The sequence below is a fragment of the Heterocephalus glaber genome, unplaced genomic scaffold, assembly GCF_053883595.1.
Source record: "Heterocephalus glaber isolate CG9 unplaced genomic scaffold, H.glaber_assembly_v1.0 deba00001472, whole genome shotgun sequence".
Classification (NCBI taxonomy): Eukaryota; Metazoa; Chordata; class Mammalia; order Rodentia; family Bathyergidae; genus Heterocephalus; species Heterocephalus glaber.
This window is the reverse complement of record NW_028258315.1, coordinates 26,474,254-26,498,501: the sequence shown is the minus strand read 5'-3', so window position 1 is coordinate 26,498,501 and position 24,248 is coordinate 26,474,254. Positions and strand designations below refer to the sequence as shown.

The following is a 24,248-nucleotide window of genomic DNA, read 5'->3' as shown; positions in this document are numbered from 1 at the left end:
TATTAAGAGAACATTTGGGTCAGTGAACCAAACTAACTAAAATCCAGCCCACCCCAAGCATGCCTGAGCAGAGTTGGAACTAATGGGAAAAAACCGAAAAAAGTAGAGCAGGCACTGCTGAGGGGAAGCAGGGATGACAGGTTGGTGTGATATCAGGGTCCGGCATGAGAGGAGGACCTGGGAAGGAGCAGAGCAAATACCAGCCAGGAGGCCCAATATGGTCTCCTCAGGGCAGCCACGGCTCCAGTCTAAGGCCTGTGAAGCCAAATAGCATCTGCCTTTGGCCTACAGGACTCTGAAACACTGACCTGCACACTGAGGACTCTCTGGGACGCAGGCTTACCTGCTCCTGAAGCCTGTCCAGGTCTGCAACCATGTATACCAGCTGAGTGCTGGAAACAGACACCACCGGCCTTGCGTCTGAAGGACCACTTCCCTGGTCTTCACCACCTCCCTGGGCAGCGGGAGTGTCTTTGCCACTAGCCACTGAAGGTTTTTTGATGTCCTTAGCACTTTCATTAGAAATGGGCCTGTGAGAAAGCTGAAAAAGGATTCTGGTGACAAAATGCTTTCACACTAACAAGACACATGAATGAATATACATCTCAACAACCCAGCACATGATGACAGCCATCTGGAGAGCCACAGTGGAAATGTGCTAACGGAAGATACCACCTTTACTTCTCCAGAGGGTGTGGCCTCATGCACACCACTCTCCTTGCCCTCATGTCTAACTTCTAGGGATAAAAAGCAACAAGTACAAAATAAACAGCCCCCAAACCACAATGAAATCTCTGTTCTCTGGAACATCACAGGTTTTTAAAAAATTAATTTACTGTCGTAGGTAAATACTGTATCAAATTTATTAAACAAATTTAGTTGTAACTAATCAGAGTAAAAAATCAAAATGTAACCTTCGTTATGCTTCAACTAATACAAATAACAGAGTGTTCTCTGCATGACATATTGTTAAAGTGAAAAAACCAAAGTACATTTGCATCAAGATAAAGATGGGATAATGAACACTTAGGGCAGAGTTATCACTGGAGAGAAACCAAGAGGAAGGACCAGCTAGCAAGACTACGAGGCCTGGTGGGTGCAGGACTCACTGGAGCTGCTGTCCCTAGGACTGTAAGACAGCCTATTAAGAACTCTCCTGAACAGAGGGAAGATGGAACTAACTTCCATTGAGCTCTGAATGCTTCAGTATCTGCTGGGTACTTCAATTTACAAGTAAATTCTCACAACAAAGGCCATTTTCCCATTTTACAGATGCACAATCCTAGAGTCACAGAGATTACAGTATACCCTCACGAAGTATCGGTTCAATTTGTGGCCTCCGTCATTTGCGGATTTTTCCTTAGAATCTAACTAATAATTGTTCTTGTAAATCCCTGTAATTTTGTGGCAAATGCAAATACCCCTCCCTGTTGGGAGCAATGCTACATAATTCTAGGGAAAAATCATTTGAGTAGGCCTAGTTCTCCTGCCTACAGCCCAGCTAGGACATTCCAGACATAATTGCATTTTGGCCTCTGGTCACAACTGAGACCTCAGTGAACCCCCCCGCCCCCCATGCTGCAATCTCCAGGACAAGACCACACCTGTGGGAGACTCCAGGGAGGAACCAAATCTTCATCTACATAGTTCCTCATTGTTCTTAGATTTCCACTGCCCCCCAGTCTTTTGTTACACCTTGTTTATCCCAATGTGAAGTACTGAACTCTGCATTTCACTTGTTACATCTGTTTCCCCATGTACTGAATAAAAGGTGCTGCAAGCGAGGGGGCTTTTGTCTTTGCCGCCCAGAGCAGCACTGATCAGAGCCAAAGCTCAGCTTCTTCTCAGTCTCATTTGTCTACCTTTCCTGTAATTCGCCGTGTGCTGCCGTGGCTCATAGAAGACTAGGACTCACTGCAGAGGTTCTGGTAACGTCCCCTTCCCCTGCTCCCTACACCTCCCCATTTGTTTTTTCAGGTGGGAGGTTTGTAAATTCCCAATCTGAGAGCTTTATTTAGTTCTCCCTGCTGCTGACTGGCTGCTGCCCTGTAACCCACTTCCAGCAGATGCACCAGCATTCCTGCATCAAAACAGGCTGCTGTACCATATGTAGTTATCTTGAGTACTCTCAGTTTTGTTTTTCTTAAAGCCCTAAGATACCACCAAAAAGCCCTGTACCTTTTAAGGCTTTATTTATTAATATGGTATTTTACTAAATTAAATTATAACTGTGGAGGACACTGAGGGTTTAAACTATAAAAATAGGCATTTAGACATTTTTCTGACCATTATCTGAAATTTTAGTTTTTCATAATTCATGGATGCTCTAGGGACATTATCTAACACCCGTGAATTCTGGGGGTCCACTGTATTGTGCCCAAGCCCACAGAATCCAAAGTGGCCAAGGTCCAACCTTGCCTGGCTCCAAAGCCAGCACTCTGCCCATCGGATGGGTAGAAGCGTGGTTAAGACTGCTCTGCCCTTGACAGAGGCAGCACTCTCTTCACTGGGGGTATTTCTCACAGTGCTCATCCTTCATCATTTTAAAGCCTACTTCTTTTCACATTCTCTGCACCATGATGACTACTTTTCAAGAGTGTCTGTCAGTGAGACTGCCCTTGGAGACGGCAGCTCTGCAGTGACCTGGCAAAGCTGGTGCTCTCCACTGAGCAGCAGCAGCAACGCTCCTGTGGTCCAGGAGCCTTGGGCTGTCCATGTGTGTCAATTAGTATGTGCATGATGGGGCTGAAATTCATGTCTTGCTGCCTACCAGGCAACTTGAACCACTGGTGGTACATGCATGACTGTGTCTTCATGTGTTTTTTTTTAATTTTGTTAGTAAAAAGGCCACTAAAGTACCACCAGTGGCACAAGCCACACGCTGGAAGGAATATGTCAAACAGAAATGTGAAAAGGGAAAATAACATCCTAAAAGTAATGGTTAATTACCATTTTATTTCCATTTGGAAGTTTGAAAAACTTCCAAATAATAAGTGTTTAATACATATACTTTGAGAATTATTTTCTTTTGGGGGGGCTAATTATTTTCATTAAAATGAGTATCTGTTTTAATTAAAGGGACCTTAAAGATTCTGGTTTTGAGGAGGGAAAATGGACTTGTCAGGGACAGATAACTGCCAGGGTAGGACTGAAACACAGCTGGGCACCACTTGCTGCTGTCTTTGGAATTAGCCTCTGGTGACTATAGGCATTTAAAAAACTTCGTTTGAGTATCTAGCTAAATGTATTTTTAATTCTTATCCTTTCTGGTTAGTGAGGAGCTGAGGGCCAATGCTTACCTCATTGACAAACACAGAGAATCGTGCCAAAATCTGCAGTGTGAGTCTCCACAGACGATGTGCCAGCAATGGCAAGAACATCTCATCAGACCAGCACTTCCTCAGGTTGCTCCATGTTCTGTGAGAAGCCAAAAGGCAATACGGACTTCCAGCTAGAGAAAAACCACGGACTTAGGGAGTTTCAATCCCTTATGGGCTATAATCTCCTGCAGAATTCCAGTGTACAACACAAAAGTAAAAGCAGGCATTTGGAAGGACAGCGTGGTCAGCACAGCTGCTACTGGAGGCCATGGAGGACCACATGGCCATTTCCTACATTTATAATGCAACATATTCGATAATTTACCTGATACTACCTCCTAGGCATGTGGGAAAATGCCAAACATACCCAGCATCCAGAAATGTCTTTTAATGGATACTCTACACCAAATCAACAAACACAGGCTCAAGTGGCAGTCATTTTCAAGGGCTTAAATTTTAGTTTTGAATTGTCCTGTCATTTTTCTCTTCCTCTACACCTCACCATAGCTGCTGTATAAGAAACGAAACTACACATGACCACCTTTGGTAATGACAGACGGAACCTGCCTCCAAAGCTGAGAAGGGTGGTCAGACAGTGGACTTAGCGGCATGAGAAGAGCAGGCACTTCAGTTGGGGAACCCAATACCTACGTGGCCGTAGAAGCAGCCCCGCTGCACATCAGTGGTCATGAGAATGGCTGTAACATAATACAAAACCACTGAAGATGCCCGGTATGGACACATGTTCTTTGAATCTGCACACTTGCAACCCCCACCTGCCCAGTGCCCCAGGACAAGAGGCCAGAGACCAAGGTCAGTGGACAGAGGATCAGGCATGTGCTCCGACTCCACAAGTGGGAGGGAAGCAAGCTGCAGCGAGCCATCTGTTGCAGAGAAGAGATTATGTGAGCACAACAGGGCTAAAAACATTGCATATTACATTAAGGACAGAAATGGTCTGCTTCCTTCCTATTCCATAAAGCATCCTTTTAATCATCTTTATAAAGCAAAAAGCTTAATGAGTCAAAACACTTGGTTTCTTACAGCCTTATAGAAATAACAGAAGTTGGGCTGGGGTACAGCTCAGTGACGGAGTGATTGCCTAGCACATGTGAGGCCCTGGGGTTGATTCCCCAGCACCACAAACAAAACAAAACAAAAACAAAAAAAGTTAAACTAAGTGCCCTTCAGGTCCAGCTTACTTTACGATGGGGAACGGTGAGCATTCTCGGAAACAAGGTCTAGCTGGCTGGTGAGCCTAGCTAACCTCAAGGATGCCTGCTGTTTCCACTCTCACTAAGGAGGTTACCTGGTGCGTCTTCCAGCCCGTCTGCAAGTGCAGCTTCCAAGGATCCCGCCACTTCTCTAAACCTGAGAAGAGAACACAAGTCAGTGCTGAGGGTTCTGCCAGATGTTCCTCCTCATCCTCCCTCCCTTCTCCCCAGTAACAGGGCTCCCCTACCCACAGACAGCCCTCACTCCCAGGGATGCCCAAGCAGCTTCAGGACGCTTATTCTCTCAAGCTGGTTTTCTTTTGTCTTTTCTGAGAAATAAACTATCTTGATTAACCCATTGTTGGGTAGGGGTTTTCTGCTATTGCAGATGGTCTGAACTGTAACTCCATGTTTTTTAAATGAACACACTGCCATGTTAAGTGTCTGTCTAAAGGTCCCTTGGAGTAAGTTCCTGCTGGCTGTAAACATCAAATTACCCCAAGGCCACACAACTAGTGTCTCCAATCTACTTAGATTAGTACTACATAGGGAAGGAAATGTCTCAAACGACGAACTGGGAAAGCTGTTTGAAGCCTGACAAAAATCCCTGAGGCAGCCAGTTAAACCTGGAACTCCCTGCTCAGTGCCTTGGGATCTACTGGCCCTCTCTGTGTGCCCACATCCCTGCCCTGCTGGCCACTACTGCTCAGCAGCCACACTGCTTCCTGCACAGGTTTGCTTCCCCTGAGGACAGCTGGTCCATCAAAGACTTCTATCTCTAACAGAGTTGGGAGTATTTTCATGAGTAAAAGAGATCTTATGTTTGACTAGGTAAGACTATATAGAATGCAGCTGTTTATTTTACAACTGGCCACTTCCACAGGCATCCTGTTTCCCACTTATGTGATTCTTCCATCTTTGTATACTTGTATCAGCACTCTTTTGTCACTGGTTACCTCCCTTGCTAATGGTAAATTCTGACTCATGTTTAAGATCACTTTATCTAAGGGGATTTTGATGGTGCATGGGCTTTAAAAAAAGCAGTGTGCAAACGGAAGATCGAAGGAGCAACCACTTCAGACAACCATCTAAGAGCTGAGGATGTGAGGTCTATGCTGAGCTGGAGCTGCTGGTTTCTGCAGCTGACCCATCTACTCTGGGCAAGGAAGGGGACCTGCTTGCTGCTAGTGAGGCCCTCTGAAGGCTAGTCTTTGCAAGTTGCAGGCCAGAGCACAGGAGCAACACATGATGGGAGGAAAAAAAGTGAGAGCAGAAAGCCAGGAAGAGCAAGGGAGGTGGTGAGCCTGAGCCCTAGGACCAGAAGAGAGGGGTCGCTCTGTAGGGAGCTCACACCAACCATCAGAGCTTGACCTCCAGCCCCACAGGCACCTTTTCCAAAATCAGCACAAAACACAGCAAGTGAGTCCATCAGAGGCCTGCGGCTAGCCTGATACCATCTGTAACTCCGAAGGACTGGGGGAAACCCACGTGGCCCAAAGTGAGGTGTAGTTATGAAAGTGTGGCAGAGTCTGTAGACTAGAGCACAGCACCAAAGCTGACAGTGTGATGTGAAGAAATAGCAGGGAAGCAGGTAGATAATTCAGCATCAGGCAAAGACATGGGACACCAAGTTATGTGAACATTTACGGTAATTCTCAAATAAAAAAACGTAAGAAACAAAGGCACCAGGGCTTGGTGCACCTTATCCAGTGGCTTGCCTATCTGTGGGCACGTGTGAGGATGCAGGGACACAGAATGGCATAGTCGTGCGACACAGCGGTGCCTCCTGGCCAGGAGCCCCTCGCACAGGAAAGATCACACTCCTTGGCAAGTGGCAAAATGAGAGATGACACTTGGGGAAGTGTGAAGAGCTGTGCTGTGGTTTCTTGACGCACACCAAAGTCACTCTACTCTCAAAAGGATCTAAGTAAGAGTGGAAACCCCAGATACAAACATGTCTAAATTCCTGCTCTGCATATTCCTCCATGAATATCACAGGGCTACAGAAAATAGCCTGTATAAATATATAAAATAACAACAATGGTCGCAACAACAACGATGGGTGTTACCTTTCCCTCTACTCCGAGGCTCCAGAGACAGCAAGGCAAGTGTCCGGGGCCAGGTGAGGATTTGGGGATGGGGATGGGGATGGGAACTGCCTGTACCTCAATGGACAAGAGCCCTGTTGTGTTCAGCACATGCTGGGTGTCACATGCACCGCACAGACACATGGATGTTTTACAGAACATTCTAGAAACACAACAAACTAACCCTTAGCTCTCAGTGCTTTTTTATCTGCAATTTCCAGGTTGCCACTGGATGGCCACAGTTTGAGGCTGTCTTGGTCACATGTGCATTTCCTTCCTTTCTCTGAGAAAGTTGAGTCCTTCAAAATTTCCAGCATGTCCATGAGACCACTCCTGTGCACACACAGAAGGGATCTCTGGGACAGAGAACAGCAGAAGAGTGGTGTCTGGAGGCTGCCTTCTTCCTAAGGCGGGCCACAGTGTAGGCACATCAGATCCAGGAGGGCACACTGGTCCTGAGGGTGCAACGTTACTCTATCTCATGAAAATGTCATAAAGTCAGCGCCTTGTCCTAGCTCCACTTTAAATGACCCTGAAGTAATGTGACAGAGCCACTCTGACCCCTAGCCGTGTTTGCAGATCTTCAGTCATCCTCAGAGTAAACAATCCAACATCCCCAAAAAACAATAGAAAAGTTCTACAAAGTCCTACTTTTGAATTTTTTACATAGAAAAACAAATGTACTGAATACTCACTTCATAAAACACACTTCATAGCTCAAACATTAAAGTTTTTCATAGATTTTCAATAAAGCAGTTTACAAAGAAAAGCTAGCCAGTCCATGGGCATACCACCCTGAACACGCCGGATCTTGTCTAATCTCAGAAGCTAAGCAGGGTCGGGCCTGGTTAGTACTTAGATAGGAGAAAAGCTAACCAATCCCTTTGAGTACTTAAGGCAAATCTGTTGAATGTAAAAGGTTTCCCTGCGCACTGGCTGAGTGTCAGCACTGTTTTAGGCCTGCTTAACAGCTAGAATGGCAACAGGGCCAGGAGGGGAATGTAGGGCTCTGGAGGTACCCAGGAACTGGTAGGTTCAGGCAATTGAGCTTGGGATCACAAGGCTGAAGGCTGGGAGGAAGACATCACTGTTTTCCAGACCAGAGAACAAGTGTCACAACAGTCACCAGGCTCCTGACAAGTTGACAGGTGGGACACCACAGCCAAGCTCTCCTGCTCCCTGAGAGGGCAAACACTGCAGCTCAGAGACCACAACTGCTGTGTAACTGTCTGAGGCAGAGGTGAGGAGGGGAGAAGGAAAGAGTGAGCTGCTATCAAACTCCTATATTCTCTGATCTTTGCCACAAATGAAGATATGCTGAGTGGGAGCGAAGCCAGGCCTGGAGTCTGGCTCATCCCAAGTCCAGAGCTCTTTCCCATGAACAGAGCAAGACATCACTTCATCAGCTCAGCACTCATGATAGTTCTTGTATTGATTCTGCCTCCTAAAGAATGTGATGACCCCAGAGGAGAAGCCAAACTTCTGTACCAGCATTCAGACTGTTCAGGAGGCAAGGGGTAGTGAGAAAAGGACTGACCTTATTTGAAAATAAACAGGCAAGTTCCACTTATTATTGAAGCTATGATAAGCAGGATGTGCTCTTAATCTTTTCACACTGGCCTGGGACCCACACTGTCGTTCAAATCTTCTTACAAAATCCATACTTATGGTGTATTTCTAAAATAAGAACAAACAGTAGAATTTTCATCATCAGTAAGCTGACCAGAAGCACAGAGTGGAAACCATAATCAAGATAAGCCGACATGCAGAATCACAGTTCTAGAGCCAACAGAGACCTTGGAGGCGCTTCCATCTAATGCACCCACTTAGGGATGAGGTTATACCCAGACCAGTCAGTGACAGGCTTATGATCTTACATGGCAAAGCCTGTCTGAAACCCAGATGAACTATTCTAAGTCCACTGCTAGTTAAATGACAGTGCCCATATTCCAGGGCACCCCAACTCCATTCACCAGAATCAGAACAGACAGTAGATTAAGTGGCATAATTCACTGCCTCTCCAGAAAGGGAAGAAAAGATTTTTTTTGAGACAGGTATGTAGTTCAGGCTGGTCTTGAACTCACTATGTACCCCAGGCTGGCCTCAAATTCATGGCGATTCTCCTGCTTCTGCCTTCTGAGTGCTAAGATTACAGGCATGTGCCACCATGCCTGGCTAAGAAAACTTTTTAAAGGAAACAAAGAAAGAGAATATCACACCCATTTTATAGATGAGTTCGCATGAAAACTGTCAGGGGGACTAATACCATCAAAAACCAAGAAACTCCCCTTTCAGGTAAAACCACTACCTTGTGAGGGTCAGACAGAAGCTGCCCTAAAGATAAAGCAAGCAGCGGAAGCAGCAGACCACCAGCCGCCTGCAGCTGGCCGCACAGTCCTCATGTGGGTTGTTCTCTATTCCCCCAACCCCAGGCTCTATTGAAATCACTGCTAGGCTTTTTAGATACTTCTCAGATGGGGTGGAAGGGCTCAATCCCAGGTCACCAAATCACAACCCTGAATATGCTGAGGTCTGTGCTTAGAATTTCAGCACAATCAAAACCATAGGTTTTTAAATTGTGGCAACTACACTTGGGCAACATTCCTCATACCCCCAAGGGTGGCATATGTGTGTGGAACTGAGGTGTAGACAGGCTCTACTCCCCACTTTTGGTATGATCCTCCATCTCTGGATATGTGGATGCTAAAGGAATATAAGGCTACTTCCCTCTTCACAGGAACAGGTTGGATTAAAGCTTAAAGCTGAAAGTTCGTCCTGAAAAAAAGTGATGGAGACCTGTGGAAAGCATATCCACAAAAACTAAATACTGGCTGAGAATCCTGAAGTCACAGTTCTAGCAGAAAGGCTCCTGATTGGAAACATCTGCTGAGTGAACAGAGTCAATGTGACCCTCTATAGAGCACAGCAAACCATGAAGCAGCCTCAGCAGCCCGGCTTTAAACTAGCTCATGGTATCCAATTTTAAAAGTCCTACTTCTAAATTCACATAAAGTTGTTACACCATTTATCAAAAACAACACAAGTCATCCTATTATTTGATACACTGTAACATGGGACAATCAGAGAACAGGTAAGGGATATTTTTACGAAAAGAAAGCTCCAAGCTGTTGTCTAAACTGTTCTGAAGTCTACTCAGCTCCAGACTCTGCATGTTTACCTTGTGTCTCTTTATACATTTAAAATTAATAAGCAAATTAAGCAGGGTGACTAGCGAAAGAAGCAAACAGAACTAGAATTGACAACTATGATGAATGGAAACTGGATGTACAAGTGAAAGAGGTCAAACACAACTGAAGGAGGCATCAGTGTGCTGGTAGACAGGTCCCAGGAGCAGGTGTTACAGGAGTGAGAGAGAAGCACAACTGAACAGATATTTCATGGACAAAAATGCTCTAAAACAGATGAAAGATAGCTCATGGACAAAAAAAGCTCAATTCAGGAAACCCAACAAATTTCAAGTATAAATAAGAAGTTCACACAAGACACAGACAGTGGAACTTAGCACACCAAAGTCACAGAGAAAATCTTAAAAGCAGACAGAGAAAAAAGGCACTAACAATGGAGGAACAACAGATTAACAGTTGATTTCATAACAAAGGTCCAGATATAAGGCTTTATAAGGCTTTTTTCAGATACAAGGCTTTTCAAACAGAAAAGAATCAAAGTTATTTTCAGAACCAAGAGCTTAATATAAAAACATGAAGCTTATTATCATTAAGCCTTAAAAGCCTTCTAAAAGAGGGCCTTAGGAATAAAATGATACAAGAAGACATCCAAGCAGGAACAAACAGTAAGCAACACAAAAGACAAAACCCTGGGGAAACTCAGAGCACAACAGACAAGAAGGAGTAACACATAAGATCCAACCTGGACCAGCTGCACACTGTGGAAAGCCACAGTGAGCACTGAAGTGTCTCAAGTTCCCTGTCCTGTTCAGGAGGCTAAAGAACACCCGGTAACTTGGCTTCTGTTAAGCGGAGAAGTGACATTCTGTCAACTTTCCACTTAAGATACACAGAAATAAAAAAGAGCCTAATATCCAGGTTAGTAGAAGGAAAAACATGGAATAAAGGAGAAAAATCTAAAATGCAAAGAAGGTGCAAAGGAACGGAGAAAGAAGGAAGGAAAATAATGAAGACAACAGGAGCAGACTACAAAATAAGCCCAATATACCAGTAATTACAATTACTTAGATTTAATAAACCACCTAATCAAAAGGCAAAGATTGCCTTAATAGATTAAAAAAACCACAACTCAAACTGCAGGAAGAAGGAAGACAGAGGTCGGAAGGCTGAGCCACATAGCAAGGAGGTGGGAATGGGGTTCAGGCATCTGCCCCACGCTCAGACACCCTGGGCACAGCTGAGAGGCCACACAGAGGGAGAAGAGCACTGAATGTGCTTTTGAAATCTCAACTATGCAAGCTTTTAAATCACAACATGCCTGTAATCCCAGCACTCTGGGAGGCTTAAAGCAGGGGGATTGAAAGTGCAGTCTCGGCAGTTTAGCAATTTAGCGAGACCATGTCACAAAATAAAAAATTCAAAAAAGGGCTGAGGATGTAGCTTAGTGCCCTGGATTCAATCTCCAGTAACAAAACACAAAACAAAGCAATGTCCCCCTCAAATCCAAGCCTTCCTAATTTTTAAAATTATAAATGACATTTACATAATGTACTTGAAAATCCAATCAATGTTATTTTTCTTCAAAATTATACAATAAAGACGTACAAACTTAATTTTTCATGGAAAACAAATGCAAAGACAATGGCTTTGTAGATATTTAGGACTTTTTCAATAAAGTGAGATAGAAAATAATGTACCTATCTAGTCATAATTATTTCTTGCTTCTTTTTTTTAGTCATAATTATTATCTAGACTGAATTATACTTTACATTCTAAAAGGGGAATGTGCTTGCTTCAGCAGCACATATACTAAAATTTGAATCATATTCTAAAAGAGGAATATTCTTATTCCTGAAAGTGTCAGAGACCACTGGATAAAATGATATCAAGTGGATACAATAATGTGTGTGTTTTAAGAAAAATGTTCACTTAGCAACTCAGATTTTTAATAAATTTTAATAAAGCACAGAATCAAGACTGTACAGAAGAGAACAGGACTTTCCCAAAGTCTCAGGTTAACGTTCACAAACCAAGAAGATGGGAAGTTACCTGATGAAATGCATCAGGGTCCCCAGGATTGAAGAGTGAGGGGAGCTTTTCCTCTAGTCCTTTTGCTATTTCTGGCCAGACGGAGTTCACCAAGAAGTCATACCCAGGAACAGTGGTACCCTTTTCACTGAAAGATAAGAGAAAAATCTCAGTCAAGTTCACCATAATCTTCTAATTACAAAGAGAATTTCCACAGTGTTACTTCTACTGTACTAAAAGGTGCTCAGCCTAAAACTTACTCTAATTTTTTTTAAAGACCAGGTATGTCAATTAGCTTGTTTCTATACCTGAGGTGCTACTGTACTGCGGGATCACAGTGTCATTTTGAATCTGACACATCTCATGAAACCCCACTCCCACACCAGTGTCAAGCATAAGGCAAAGTCGCTGCATGATGCTGGCACTGTCCTCCGTTTACAAAGGCTGCTGCCCAAATACTCTTTACCTCAGGAGAAGCAACCTCTGTGTTCAAGCCTGACACCAGGAGAGGTCTGCAAATGATGCAAGCTTTCCATTACTAAAGCTTCACACTTACTACCCTATCTCAAATATTATTTTCAGTTCTAAAATTCTACAACTTTTATACAAATCTTGATACAAAAAAAGAACAGATTAATGCGTTTTGTGTGTATATGTTTTGTTTTGCCATTTCTAACACTGAATGTTGGATTTCTTTTTTTGGGACAGGGTTTCATTATATAGTTCAGGTTGGCTTTGAACTATGTAGCCGAGGCTGGCCTTGAACTTGCAGCACTCCTCCTGCCTCAGCCTCCTGAGTGCTGTGATTCCAGGTGTGCACCACCAGGCTGGGTGGGATGTTGAATTTCTATTTCAAAAACTTAGCACTGGGCCAGGATTTAGCTCAGTGGTTCTGCCGCCTGCCTCACAAGCACAAGGACCAGAGTTCGATCCCCAGCACCACCCCCCCCAAACAAAAAACAAACAAACAAAGAACACAAAAACTTAGCACTGGGACAAAAGCATGCACTTCAGAATCAGCAAACCTGAGCTCACATAGTGGGTTTTGGACAAACGACTAAACTCCCCCGAGGTTTTTGTCCCAAAAATGGACATGAGAATAGCACCAACTTCAAATGGTCATCACAAGGACTAGTCTTTCTAAAGCATTTAGGACATACAGTAGGGATTAGTAATGTTTACACAAAGGCCTATAAATAGCATTTGGACAAATACCATCTCCTGGGTCTGCCCACTCTAATTACTGTGTGCTGAGTAATATAATTTTACAGAGCCTTAGGACTTTTAAAGTTTAGATAGAAAATAATTCACTTATCTACTCACAACTGTATCTAGACAAAATATGCTCAATTTTAAGATGATTTTCTTTAAAGGTGGTGAGCAATGTAATCTTAATCTTATTTTAGCAAACCTGGGAGTTGTAGAGCTAAGCTGTCATATCACATTGGGACTTAAAATTCCAGTAGGTATTAAAATAAATTCTGAAAAAGGTTTTATAATTTTTCTGTTCAGCAGAAGTTATCCAGACAGGTCCTCAAGGAAGCACTGTTTCTGTCCAGGAGTAGCTTCCAATGATCTTATTAGAGCTTCACCTGAGCAATGAGGAAAACTACAGAGGGGCAGGAGGAGCAGGAAGATGCGACCCCCATTCCCTGGTGTATCAAACCCACTGGGTATCAGACTTTCTGTCAGGAGGAGGGGGCTATAAGGCATCTAGAGAGGAACTGAGGACTTAGAGATACAATAGTATAATCAGCATCAAATAATGAATCTCTGGATTCACAAAGTAAATGTCTAAAGACCCCCTCCCCAAACATAAGACATGCAAGATTAACAGGTGACACTGTGGCTGGCAAGAAGAGCAAGCCTCTAGATCCTGAATGTTTGCAGAGGGTAGAAAGATAGGAAAAGACAAAGGAAACACGGAACACTAGGAACTAGGAGTGAGGAGCACAGTAAGGGAAGGCAGGGACACACAAAACCCACACAGCACTGTGATGGGGTGGAGTACAACCTGGCCAGGGATGACTTAAGAGTCCTCAACTGTCTGAGGCCTCTGCACGAACTCTGCCACACTGAGAACTGTTGACAAAGAACTTCCAAAGCTTTGAAACTTGACATCTGAGGAGCAACTCGAGCTTTGTCAGATCTAATTACTAGATGTTTCACAACTGGGGCGTCTTTAATTTTATACTGTGACTTCTACTATTCCTATTCCCAAATCCAACTAGATCCTAATTACCAAGCTAAAGAGGCAAAATAAGGCTTCATCTACAATGATACAGGAACACAGAGAGTACTTCAAAGCTCAAACAGAATATTAATTATCCTGGATACTGTATTTTCTTCAAGAATTTTAAGATTAAGTTACTTGCTCTGTGAACTCAGGGTCCTCATTTCCCTTCCTATCTCTGAAAACGCCTTAACTCTTCCATTTTGCAAGCCCTTCTGGGCAACTTCAAGAAACGTGTCACAAGGTGAGGAAGAACAGGCCAGGCAGGAGGTGACCCTCATTAGATGAAGTTCGGTCCACAGTCCTGGACACAATTAATGATGAACATCGGGATAAAGCAAGTCTCTCCAAGGAAGTGATGGCTCACCTGGGTCTTCATGTGGAGTAATAGCTCCATAGAGAGACAAAGGTAACAGCAAGGGCAAAGCAACAAGAACACAGAGGGAGGCAGGTGGAAAGGTGGCCAGCACCATGGCCAGTGCATGAAGAGATAGGAGGGCAATTTGCACAGCAGAGTTCTTGCTGGAGAGGCACCAGGGCCAGATCAGGAGGAGCCTTCTCCACTCTGCCTAGGAGTCTGGGTCTTCCCCGTGAGCACTGAGAAGCCACCCAAAATTCAGAAAGAAGGCATAGTCTATGGATCTCAGAACTTCTGAGATAGAGGGGGAGTGAAAAGAGACCAGCTGGGAGACCCTAATATTCTGGACAACAGATGACAATGGACTGGGACCACTGCAACAGTTAAAGTAATGGGATATTTATGAAAGCATGGGAAGTGATGAAAACTGATTTGAGAGGAGAAATTGAAGATGACCTCATAATGAGTACAAAATTTGTTGAATTACACTGAATTGGAATTGACATAGGATGATACAGAATAATGGAAGTAATTTAACTGTGACTGGCAAGTGGATTCAGTAAGAAGTGCAGAAGAGGAACAAGGACAGGCCCTGCATTCCAAGAAAGAGGCTTAGGCTCAGGCTCTTCAGTGGGGTAAGCTGATGGCACCTGCCTCACAGCTCCAGCGGGGGAGCAAGGAGAGGCGAGGCTCACCAGGGCCCTGCCCATGCAAGCCAGGCATGTAACCATGTGCACTAGCAGTGGGCAGTGCGGGTGCTAAAAGGTGGAGTTGAGGTTGAGGGGGGTTGAGGCTGAGCACCCAGGGGTTACCTCGAGACGGCTCCTCCTGTGACTTCCCGGAGAAGGCAACAGTGGTGGGGAACAAAGTCCAGGAGCTTGTTATACATGACCTGAAGGCCACTGGGGTGGGACTCAACAAAGTGCTCGACAATCACCTAGGAAAGGGAATAGCATTTTTAAAAGAAGCATTTAGAAGAGAAGTATAGACGATATACTAGAGAAAAGAAAAAAATACTTAGAAATATACTTCTTCAGCTGGGCAAGGTGGCACACACCTCAAATCACAGTACTCGGGGAGGCTGAGGGAGGATTATCCCAAGTTCAAGCCTAGCCTAGCCAACTAAATGAGATTCTGTTTCAAAATAAAAACTAGGAAAAAAAAAAAAGGTTGGGGACATAGCTTAATGTGAAAGCCTTGGGTTCAATCCCGAGGATTGCAAAAAACCTAACTGAAAGGAAATGAAACAAAAGAAAACAAAAAGCATTCCTCATGGCCACTGTCCTCCCCAATCGGCATGTTTTCTAAACAGCAAAATAAAAATTAGGTCACATTTGAAACTAGTTCCGAAGTTTGGCTGCACACTTTTGACAGTGGGGGACATGCCAGCTAGCTAAGACACTGACCAGGGCAAATAAACTCCACATTCAACTGCTTCCATATGAGCCTGGATGAAAACAGTGCCTTTACAGAAATGACATTAAGTCAGAGCACCACACCCCTCACTATTCGGCTAGGGCTGGTGTCAGATAGAGAAAGATAGAAGAAAATATATTTTACTTTATTTTAGTTTTTCGTCTTAAGGGTGGGAGTCAACAGATGATACACCACAGGGTACGTACACAAGTTTAAATAAAATGGAGCTATGATTTATTTAATATGCCACAAACTTCTAGTATTTTTTAATTTAACATATCAGATTCAGTTTGATGGGGGAAAAGGACATAAACAGTATCTAAAATATTTTTACTTACTGATAAATAATGTGAACAATTTATTTTGGGGATTCAATTTCCCCCTTTAAAAAATTAAAGATTTGGGGCCAGGGATTTAGCTCAGTGGTTCTGGTGCCTGCCTCACAAGCGCAAGGTACTAAGTTCAATCCCCGGTACCAAAAAAATAAAAATATAAAACATTAGATTTTTACCTTGAAGTCACAGGAGTTTCTCTGTACACTTCTTACTGGACAGAGTGACAGGGCGGGAAAAACATCTCCCAATGCCAAAGACAGGCCTCATGACTTCTACTAGTTCACCCACAGGAAATGCTGCTCTTGGACATCAGAACTTTTGCTGTGTATACGCAGCTTCATGAGGTGTAACCTGCCCTCTGGCTGTGCCTGGCGGAGCACACTGACTCCTATGCTTTACCTGTATCCTAATGCATAGTCAAGGGTCACCCTCTAATTTGCTATTAAAGCCCTTCATCTCTGAATACTGCCCCTCATCCTCCTGCTCTAAGACTCTTCCATACTTCTCAAGAGCTGGACCCAACGTCACCCATTCCCTGAAGGTCTGTGGGTGCACTCTGCTATTCCCATTCACATACCTTCCATGTGCACAGCTCTCTGTGCCACCTCATGCATGGCAGCACTGTCATCTGTTTCCTTGGTTTATGCCACCCACAAGACAGTGGTTACAAAGTTTCCTAATAGTTTTACTGGGTTATAAGTTACATACTCCATAACGGACTAAAGGTGGATTGGACACATACCTTGGTGGGCAAAACTCTTGTCCTGAAGTGAAGACCATACTTGAGCTGCGCATCACAGGCACACCAACTGTGCCCATGCACAGTTGCAGCTGGCCCTGTAGTATCTAGGACCTCCCAGGAAGGCTTCAGGTGCACATCCCCAACCCCCACCAACCCAGCAGAGAATGCAATCAGAACAGCTACCCAGCGCACAAACCTCATCTATGTAGGGTTTCACCAGCACCTGGCCCACCAAGGCCTCAGCATCCCTCGTCTTGTCGATGGTGGCATAAGTGCGCAGGCAGTGCCGCACGATGTCTACACTGGAGGTCTGCAGGCCTTCCAGCAGGAGGCCCTCCAGGGACTGCTGCAGCATGGCTGTGATGCCAGCTATGCGCTGTGGGAACAAACAGAAAGCAGCTTCTGAAACCCACTGGTGCTTCATCCCAAAGGACAGAGCAGGTCATATTTCTGGGGTAGTCTCTCCCGCTCCCCACAATCTCTATAAATAGATCTCTGGTTCAACATGAAAGAATTTAGACAGAATTACAGGATGACAAAAAGCCAATTTCCTCTGAATCTACGGAAATCTTTTTGATAAATATTACAGATTTCAAGCCTAGTCAAAGCCTTGGAAAAATTAAATTTGACTATACTATATGTCAAATTATGTAAAATTCAGGAATTACTGTCGTTCTATAATTTAGAACATGTGTCTGAGTCCACGCATGTATGTGTGACAATTAGGAAGCAGGGGCCCAGAAAACAAAACTGAAAAACTCAAGGCTAGCTTCAAAACTCTGTAGATCCAAAATTAGTACCAGGTATATTATTAGATTAAACCAAAATTATTTCTCAAGTTCCCCAAAGTGCACAGGAAAGCTCCAGACAGCACTCACGGGTCGCACTGTGTCCAGGAGAGGCATGCCCTTGCTCTGTACTGCGTGGAACTGCAGCTGGTTGAACTCTGTGGCGATTCTCTCCAGGACCGGTCCAGTCAGGAGTGGGCTGCATGGGATGACAGTCAGAGAATTCAGTTCTGCAGGTATTCACTTCCTAGAGAAAAGGGGATGGTTCACACCCATCGTGTCCAGCTTTCCCATAGCCACCTTGTCACAAGGTCAAGATCAGTCTTCTGTGCCACAAGCCCACCACGTTCCAGGAGTGGTGGGTAGTCAACAGGTGCTGGCTGGTCTCAAGCCACAGGCCCAGCAGAAGCAGGGCTGTGTGGATAGTAGGGTGCCCACATGCTGGACCCCCTCCTTGTTCCCGACTTCCCTTCTCTCTCCTTCCTCCTCCCTCTATTCACCCCTGAATCCTCTCCTACTTCTCTACCTGCTTATTCTCCCTTCTAAAATACAGCAATACCTTGGTATTTGTTCATTGTTCCAGGAGGGCTAAAAAGTACCAAAAATGATAAGTACCAAACAATTTGGGCTGAAAAGCATGGCAAGTCACCAGGCAATGAACACTGACATGTTCTAGCTTGTGTGTCAAGTACCAAACAAGTACCGTGACAAAATTTTTACATAAAAACAAGTTAAGTACCAAGTTTCAAAGCAGGTGAGTATCACAGTCTGACTTACCTCTAACATTTCTAAAATACTAGTTATGTCACCTTAAGACTGGCTCTCCAATAGCAATAAACATAATCTCTCAAAATAGGTTTACATTTAAACAGTAGTAGCTTATTTTAAAATTATGCCACAAACAGTCTACATGTTGGAGGGAATTCTAGAGAGAAGACAGTCACTGTGTATCTGCCACCAAGTGGAATAAATGCACCTTCCCCTAAAACACATTATGAAGCATAACCACCACTCAAGTGGAAGTGAAACAGCAAAGGAAAGAAGTGTAGAAGCATCTCTCCTGGACGAGTCCATGAGTCAGGGAATGTCCACAGCATAAAGACAAAGGAGATGCCACATAGAGACACCAGTGTCTAAATAGTCCTGTGTTTAGTTCAGAGGGACAGGAGAGCAGCTGCCCAGCGTGACCATCTGGAATGTTCCCAGCTCTCTCCTGAAGAGCCCAGGGTGGATCTATTATTCATAATGTATATTTCTTGACCTAACAGACAAGTGTTGACTCTGCACTAACATGCCCTGGTTACCTTGTCTACCATCAAATTGGCCCATCTGAGTCAAAGAAAAGCCCTGAAGGCAACACAGACCATGGAAGGGCACAGAATCTGCAACTTTGAAGACAGGCATTCCAAAGGAACAGTATAGACACAAATAGCCACTCCTCAAAGGGCATGATGTCTGACCTTCTCTTGGGTACCTACCAGCTCCAGACTCTGGGTGTAATGAGCAAGACTTGGCCCCCGAATCACGGATCTCATAGTCTGATGGGAAAAGCACCCAAGTCGATTGCAACTCTGGTCCCACAGGGAAGATCCCTGGCAGACCTGGAGGCTGGATGGGCAGCATGGAGACAAGCACCCATGGGAGAGAGGACAGGGAGGATTTCCCAGAGGAGGCAGGCCTGCAGTTCAGTTTTATACAAGGTTACTTCTGTAGTGTCATGTGTGCACATTCTGCTAAGAACTGAACTAAGTAAGACAGAGCTAAAGAAAGCAGGAAGGATCAAAAGCATCCAGCAGAGAAGGCTAAATTTTACAACACCTACAGTGTTTCAAAACTTGCTTTTTTCCCCTACTTAGAACAGTGTTTTATTTTATTTTATTTTTTTTGGTACTGGGGATTGAACTTGGGTCCTTGCGCTTGCGCAGCAGGCGGCAAAACCACTGAACTAAATCCCCGGCCCTAGAACAGTGTTTTAAACAACCACTTTCCATACTTAAAGCATGTTGTGAGCTGGATCTGGAATTAGATAGGCCTAGAAGGGGTAAATGTGAACAGAAGGTGGCCACCTATAACTGGCAGTGTACTAATGCACAAATCAGCAACATTCACAGGAGCCAGGGAGTGACTCTGGTGAAGGATGCAGGAGAACCGGTGAAGAGCAAGCCACTGGGGAGTTCAATGTTTAGGCACTAAATGACTCTGAGCAGAGGTGAGATGTGACCAGGCAAATCTGCAGGACCATCTGCAGCTGTAGTGGAGGCACTGACATGAGGGTCAGCCAGGAGCCATGACTGAGAAGGGAATGAAGAGGAGAGGAGGAGACAAGACATCTCCCAAACTGAGTGGTGCACCAGCAGCAAACGCTCCAGGACCTCCCTAGAGAGAAAGAGAACAAAACCACTGGAGGAAGTGACCTCTAAGACTACTACCCTGGGAATGGAGGCAATGCAGGCACCGTTTCCTGAGGCAAGAAACAGGAGAACAGAGTGAGTCGTTTTTGCCAGTGGCAAAAGACAGGTAAAGAACACGATGAGTTCAGTCCTCATCCAGAGCAATGCCTGGTGCCTACAACACAGCAGGAGACTGGTGGTCAGACTGACTCATGTCTGAGGCTAGAGATGCTTGCGTAGCAAGAAGGGTCAGCATCCCAGGGTGATCAGGACTGTGAGGTTGGACAAGGTTGCCCAGAGATTCTGTCAACAGCACCCAGGGAGAGCTATCATCCAAGGGGGACCTGGAGTCCACTGAAGGAGCATGGTTGGAACCAGCAAGAGTGGAAGGAGACCAGGGCACTGAATAAGGATGTTGTCAAGGGTGTAACAGAGGCACTGTAACTAAGGGAAACCTGAACTCCACTGGCCTCCAGTAACGATATGGAGGATGACTAACAAGTTCAGATGCAGGAACGAAAGAGGAAAAAACATGAACATGGAGGGCTGAAGAAACAGACACCAGGGACTGACCACTCCCAGATACATCCTGCTCTTAAGAAGAAGCGGAGACCTAGCAAGGGATATTACTTCCTCTGTGGATGCTTCACTTTTTTTTTGGTACCGGGGATTGAACTCGGGTCCTTGCGCTTGCGCAGCACATGGCGAAACCACTGAGCTAAATCCCCGGCCCGATGCTTCACTTCTTAATCAAAAGAGATACATGGGGGATAGTGGCTCTAACGTGGCACCAAATCTAGAATTTCAGGCACTAGCTAGCAGTGCCCAGAAAGTTCACACCTGCATGGGGAGGTCCTGAAATGTAGCCTGACATTACAGTGGCAAAATCAGGAACAGAACAGCAGTAACTTAGCTCAGACCACCCAGTGAGCCTGCTATATTAACCTGGGTTCCTCCACTGCACTGAGGGGCTCTGCTCATATCTGTATAACCTAGGCCACTTATTCGTTAATCTCCTACCATCTGATTGATTTTAGATTCTCAGTAGGATGTAAATAAGACAATTACAGTCTAACAAAGGAAATGGTAATCTGTTTCTTAGTTCATGAGCTTTCCCTCTGCTGTTTATACTTTTCAACTAAATATGAACTGTACTATTTTTTAATGATACAATGTGAGTACATTTCTGAAACTCTAGACATATCAATGATAATACTTTGGACCTGTTGAAAAAGCCCAGAGTAAACGCTATTTCCACACTTGGCAGATCAGTAAGGACTTTGCTGATCCACAGGCAAGGCCATCCAAAGTTAAAATCTTTCACAGAATCACACTGTCTCTCACTCCTTGAAAGGGGTGGATGGGAACTATGGCCAACAAAAACACAGGCTCTCTAACAGCATGCAGTGTATACTGTAAAATACAGTATATTTTTCTTGAGCTACTTTTAAAAATACTAAGCCAGACTTGGATTTTCCTTTTTTAACTCAGAAACTTTTTAGTCTAGGTGTGAGCTATTTAGTGAAAATACTTACCTGCTTGCTTCTAATACAGATGTTTCTTTAGAAGTTTGAGAGTTTAAGATCTTTTCGATTTTCTCAACTGATCGAATAACTTGTATAAGCCTCAATACACACATCTATAAAGATGGAAGTTAAGCCAAAAAAATGTTATCATGATGTTTAATTCAATTATCTTTCTTACTCAAAGAAATAGAAATATAAACCCAAAAGTTAACACAGAATAAATTATTTTACATTTTTATTATTTTTACATCATACTAAATCAACAATGCAATTCCTAATTTTCAATTTCTAGAACAAGCATATCTCAATAGTGTATCCCAAGTGTATGGTTACAACAATATACATTATTACTTTTTTATTCTGCACTCTTATTCCTTTTTTACCTCCTTCTTACAATGAACCTTTCTTCTGGTTCTACATTTGCTTAAGACTGCTTTTCATGTTTTAATTGTAACTTCCAATCATACTTATACTCTCCAATTACATGAGCACAATTCACCTATACACAAGTGTTGATGCATGAAGACACTATACAATACACAACTGTATTTACTATCAGAGAATCTGAGCATTATAACAAAAAGATACAGAGTTATTCACTAATTAAACAGTCACTAAGTATTGTTAGGAAGCAAGTCATTCTTCCAAACACAGGGGACACATGAATAAACAAGTAATCCCACTGCTCTCACGATGGTCATGGTCTTTTCTGGAATGCAACATGTTCTGAGTCTTTAGAAAAAAGCTGTGAAGAGATCTACAGGAGGACCAGTCAGAGGGGTCTCCAAAACAGGCTTCTCTCTTGTGAGGTTTTAAAAATGTATGGTAAACTATAAATTTAGAAAGCACTAGGAACTAGGCAGAACACAGGTTAGAGTGAAGATCCTGAATTCTAAGTCCAATTATGCCATTATGCAGTTATCATTATAAAAAAATCAGAAAATAAAAACTAAAACACAGGACCACTGTACAGTCCAGGAAGTACATGCAGAGAAATACAATGGGGACAAAGGCAGCACCTTCTTCCCCAGAAGCTCCTTCCACTCTGAGTATCTTCTCTACAGGGGCCGCAAAAATGACATGCTGGCTAAACTTTAAATTGATTCACAGTCAGTCATTATTGCTTCTTCCTTTGAAAAAATGAGGACTTTTAATCTAGCAAACACTTGGTACCTCTGAAATTCTGTCTTCTTACCTCAGTGACTAACAGGATTGAAAAGGGTAAGCATGAGGAGGGAATTAGCTGGGATGTAACATATTTCCTTAGAAATATTAATACTACTACGAGCAAATTCAAACATAAGAAGAATATGCAATTTTATCTGCCCTTTAAAAAATTAATTATTTTTCCTCACCTCTCTTATTCCCAGGACTTTAATCAGTCTAGGAGTAAGAAGAGCTGGACACACCCCCAACCAGCCCTGCTGAGCTACTGACAGACACATCATGTTCCTCTCCACAAAGGTCTCAGGAAGGGTAAGGCCACTTGCCTAGTGTGCTGGTAGTGACAAGGTGCTAGAGCAAGTCAAAGCTTTAAAGGGAGGATACCACAGTATACCTTTTTTTTCCTAATGTCCTCTTGCTTAGACATTCGTTCATCTACTGCCCGAATTCCTTCACTGACAGATGATCTAAGACTCTTTAAAAGAATAAAAAAAAAATACTGTAAAAATTATTTTGTAATATTGTGAAATTCACACATTTAATTCAATTCTACAAGACCTAATATCTATGGGCCAGTATCATGCAGATACCAGCAAAATTACAAAGTATTAGACATAATTGCCGTGGTGTTTCTCATGATTCAGTGGCATGCTAACATGTAAAGCCAAGGCCATGTAGGATTCACTGCCAGAAGAAAAATACTCCTACACGGATATCCTAGGTAGTTAAAAAGTAGAAACCTGAGTCAATGCATAGGGCACAAAGTGGACCCTGAAAGTCTGTGGATGCTGACAAGTGCAGAGAGGAGATTTTTAGTAGACGAAAGGGACAGTATAGTAAGGCACACACACTTTGGGGGGCACCACAGGCTTTCATTTGGAGAGAAGGAGAAATTAAGAAGGAAGGTTAACTTAGGAGAGCTTTGCCCAGATAAGGTCTTTGGACTAATTCTACAGAATTTAAACATGTTAGATGATGATAAAAATGTTTTTGGAAATTTAGGAATCAAGTCAAGAACAGGATGCCAAGACAAAGGGGGGAAAAATATGCCCAAAAGCTGATGAAGTAAGCCAAGAATGGATAATCAGGAATCAGGGCCAAAATGATGGTGGTAATGGGACATCTAAAAGAACTGGACAAATCACAAATTCTACAGAAAAGTGAGTTCATTCATTCAACAAACATTACAAAATATCAGCTACTGTGCAAGTCAGCAAGAGTACAATGAAGAACAGATAGCAACAGTCTTATCCCTCAATGATCTCAGAATCTCACCATGGATTTAGGAGTTGGGAGGTCAAAAAAGAAGAGAAGATCTGTGGCTAACATGCTAAGTAAAGAAATGGCTCTATAGATAGCTGAGAAAAAAGCATGTGTCGGGGGGGGTGTTGCAGGCAAGTGGCAAGGCAAGACTAGGGCCAGGATTCCTGAGGGCAGTCCACAGGGAGAGCAGAAGTCAGGAGAGTGATTCATCTGCTGCAGAGTTTACAGAAGCCTAAAA

The 24,248-nt window shown here is 43.7% G+C and overlaps 1 protein-coding gene across 1 annotated transcript in view; it reads right to left on the bottom strand.

The window, feature by feature from the left end:
- Positions 1–24,248, bottom strand: part of Cog2 (component of oligomeric golgi complex 2) — a 45,263-nt gene that overhangs the window by 6,708 nt on the left and 14,307 nt on the right. Inside the window, exons 4-13 of the mRNA XM_004854677.3 lie at positions 23,142–23,222; positions 21,593–21,696; positions 17,758–17,866; positions 17,076–17,255; positions 15,199–15,323; positions 11,817–11,943; positions 8,159–8,298; positions 4,630–4,691; positions 3,300–3,451; positions 344–541 (exon numbers count right to left, since the gene is read on the bottom strand). Coding sequence (XP_004854734.1) covers positions 344–541; positions 3,300–3,451; positions 4,630–4,691; positions 8,159–8,298; positions 11,817–11,943; positions 15,199–15,323; positions 17,076–17,255; positions 17,758–17,866; positions 21,593–21,696; positions 23,142–23,222 — 1,278 coding nt within the window. The remainder of the gene's footprint in view (positions 1–343; positions 542–3,299; positions 3,452–4,629; positions 4,692–8,158; positions 8,299–11,816; positions 11,944–15,198; positions 15,324–17,075; positions 17,256–17,757; positions 17,867–21,592; positions 21,697–23,141; positions 23,223–24,248) is intronic.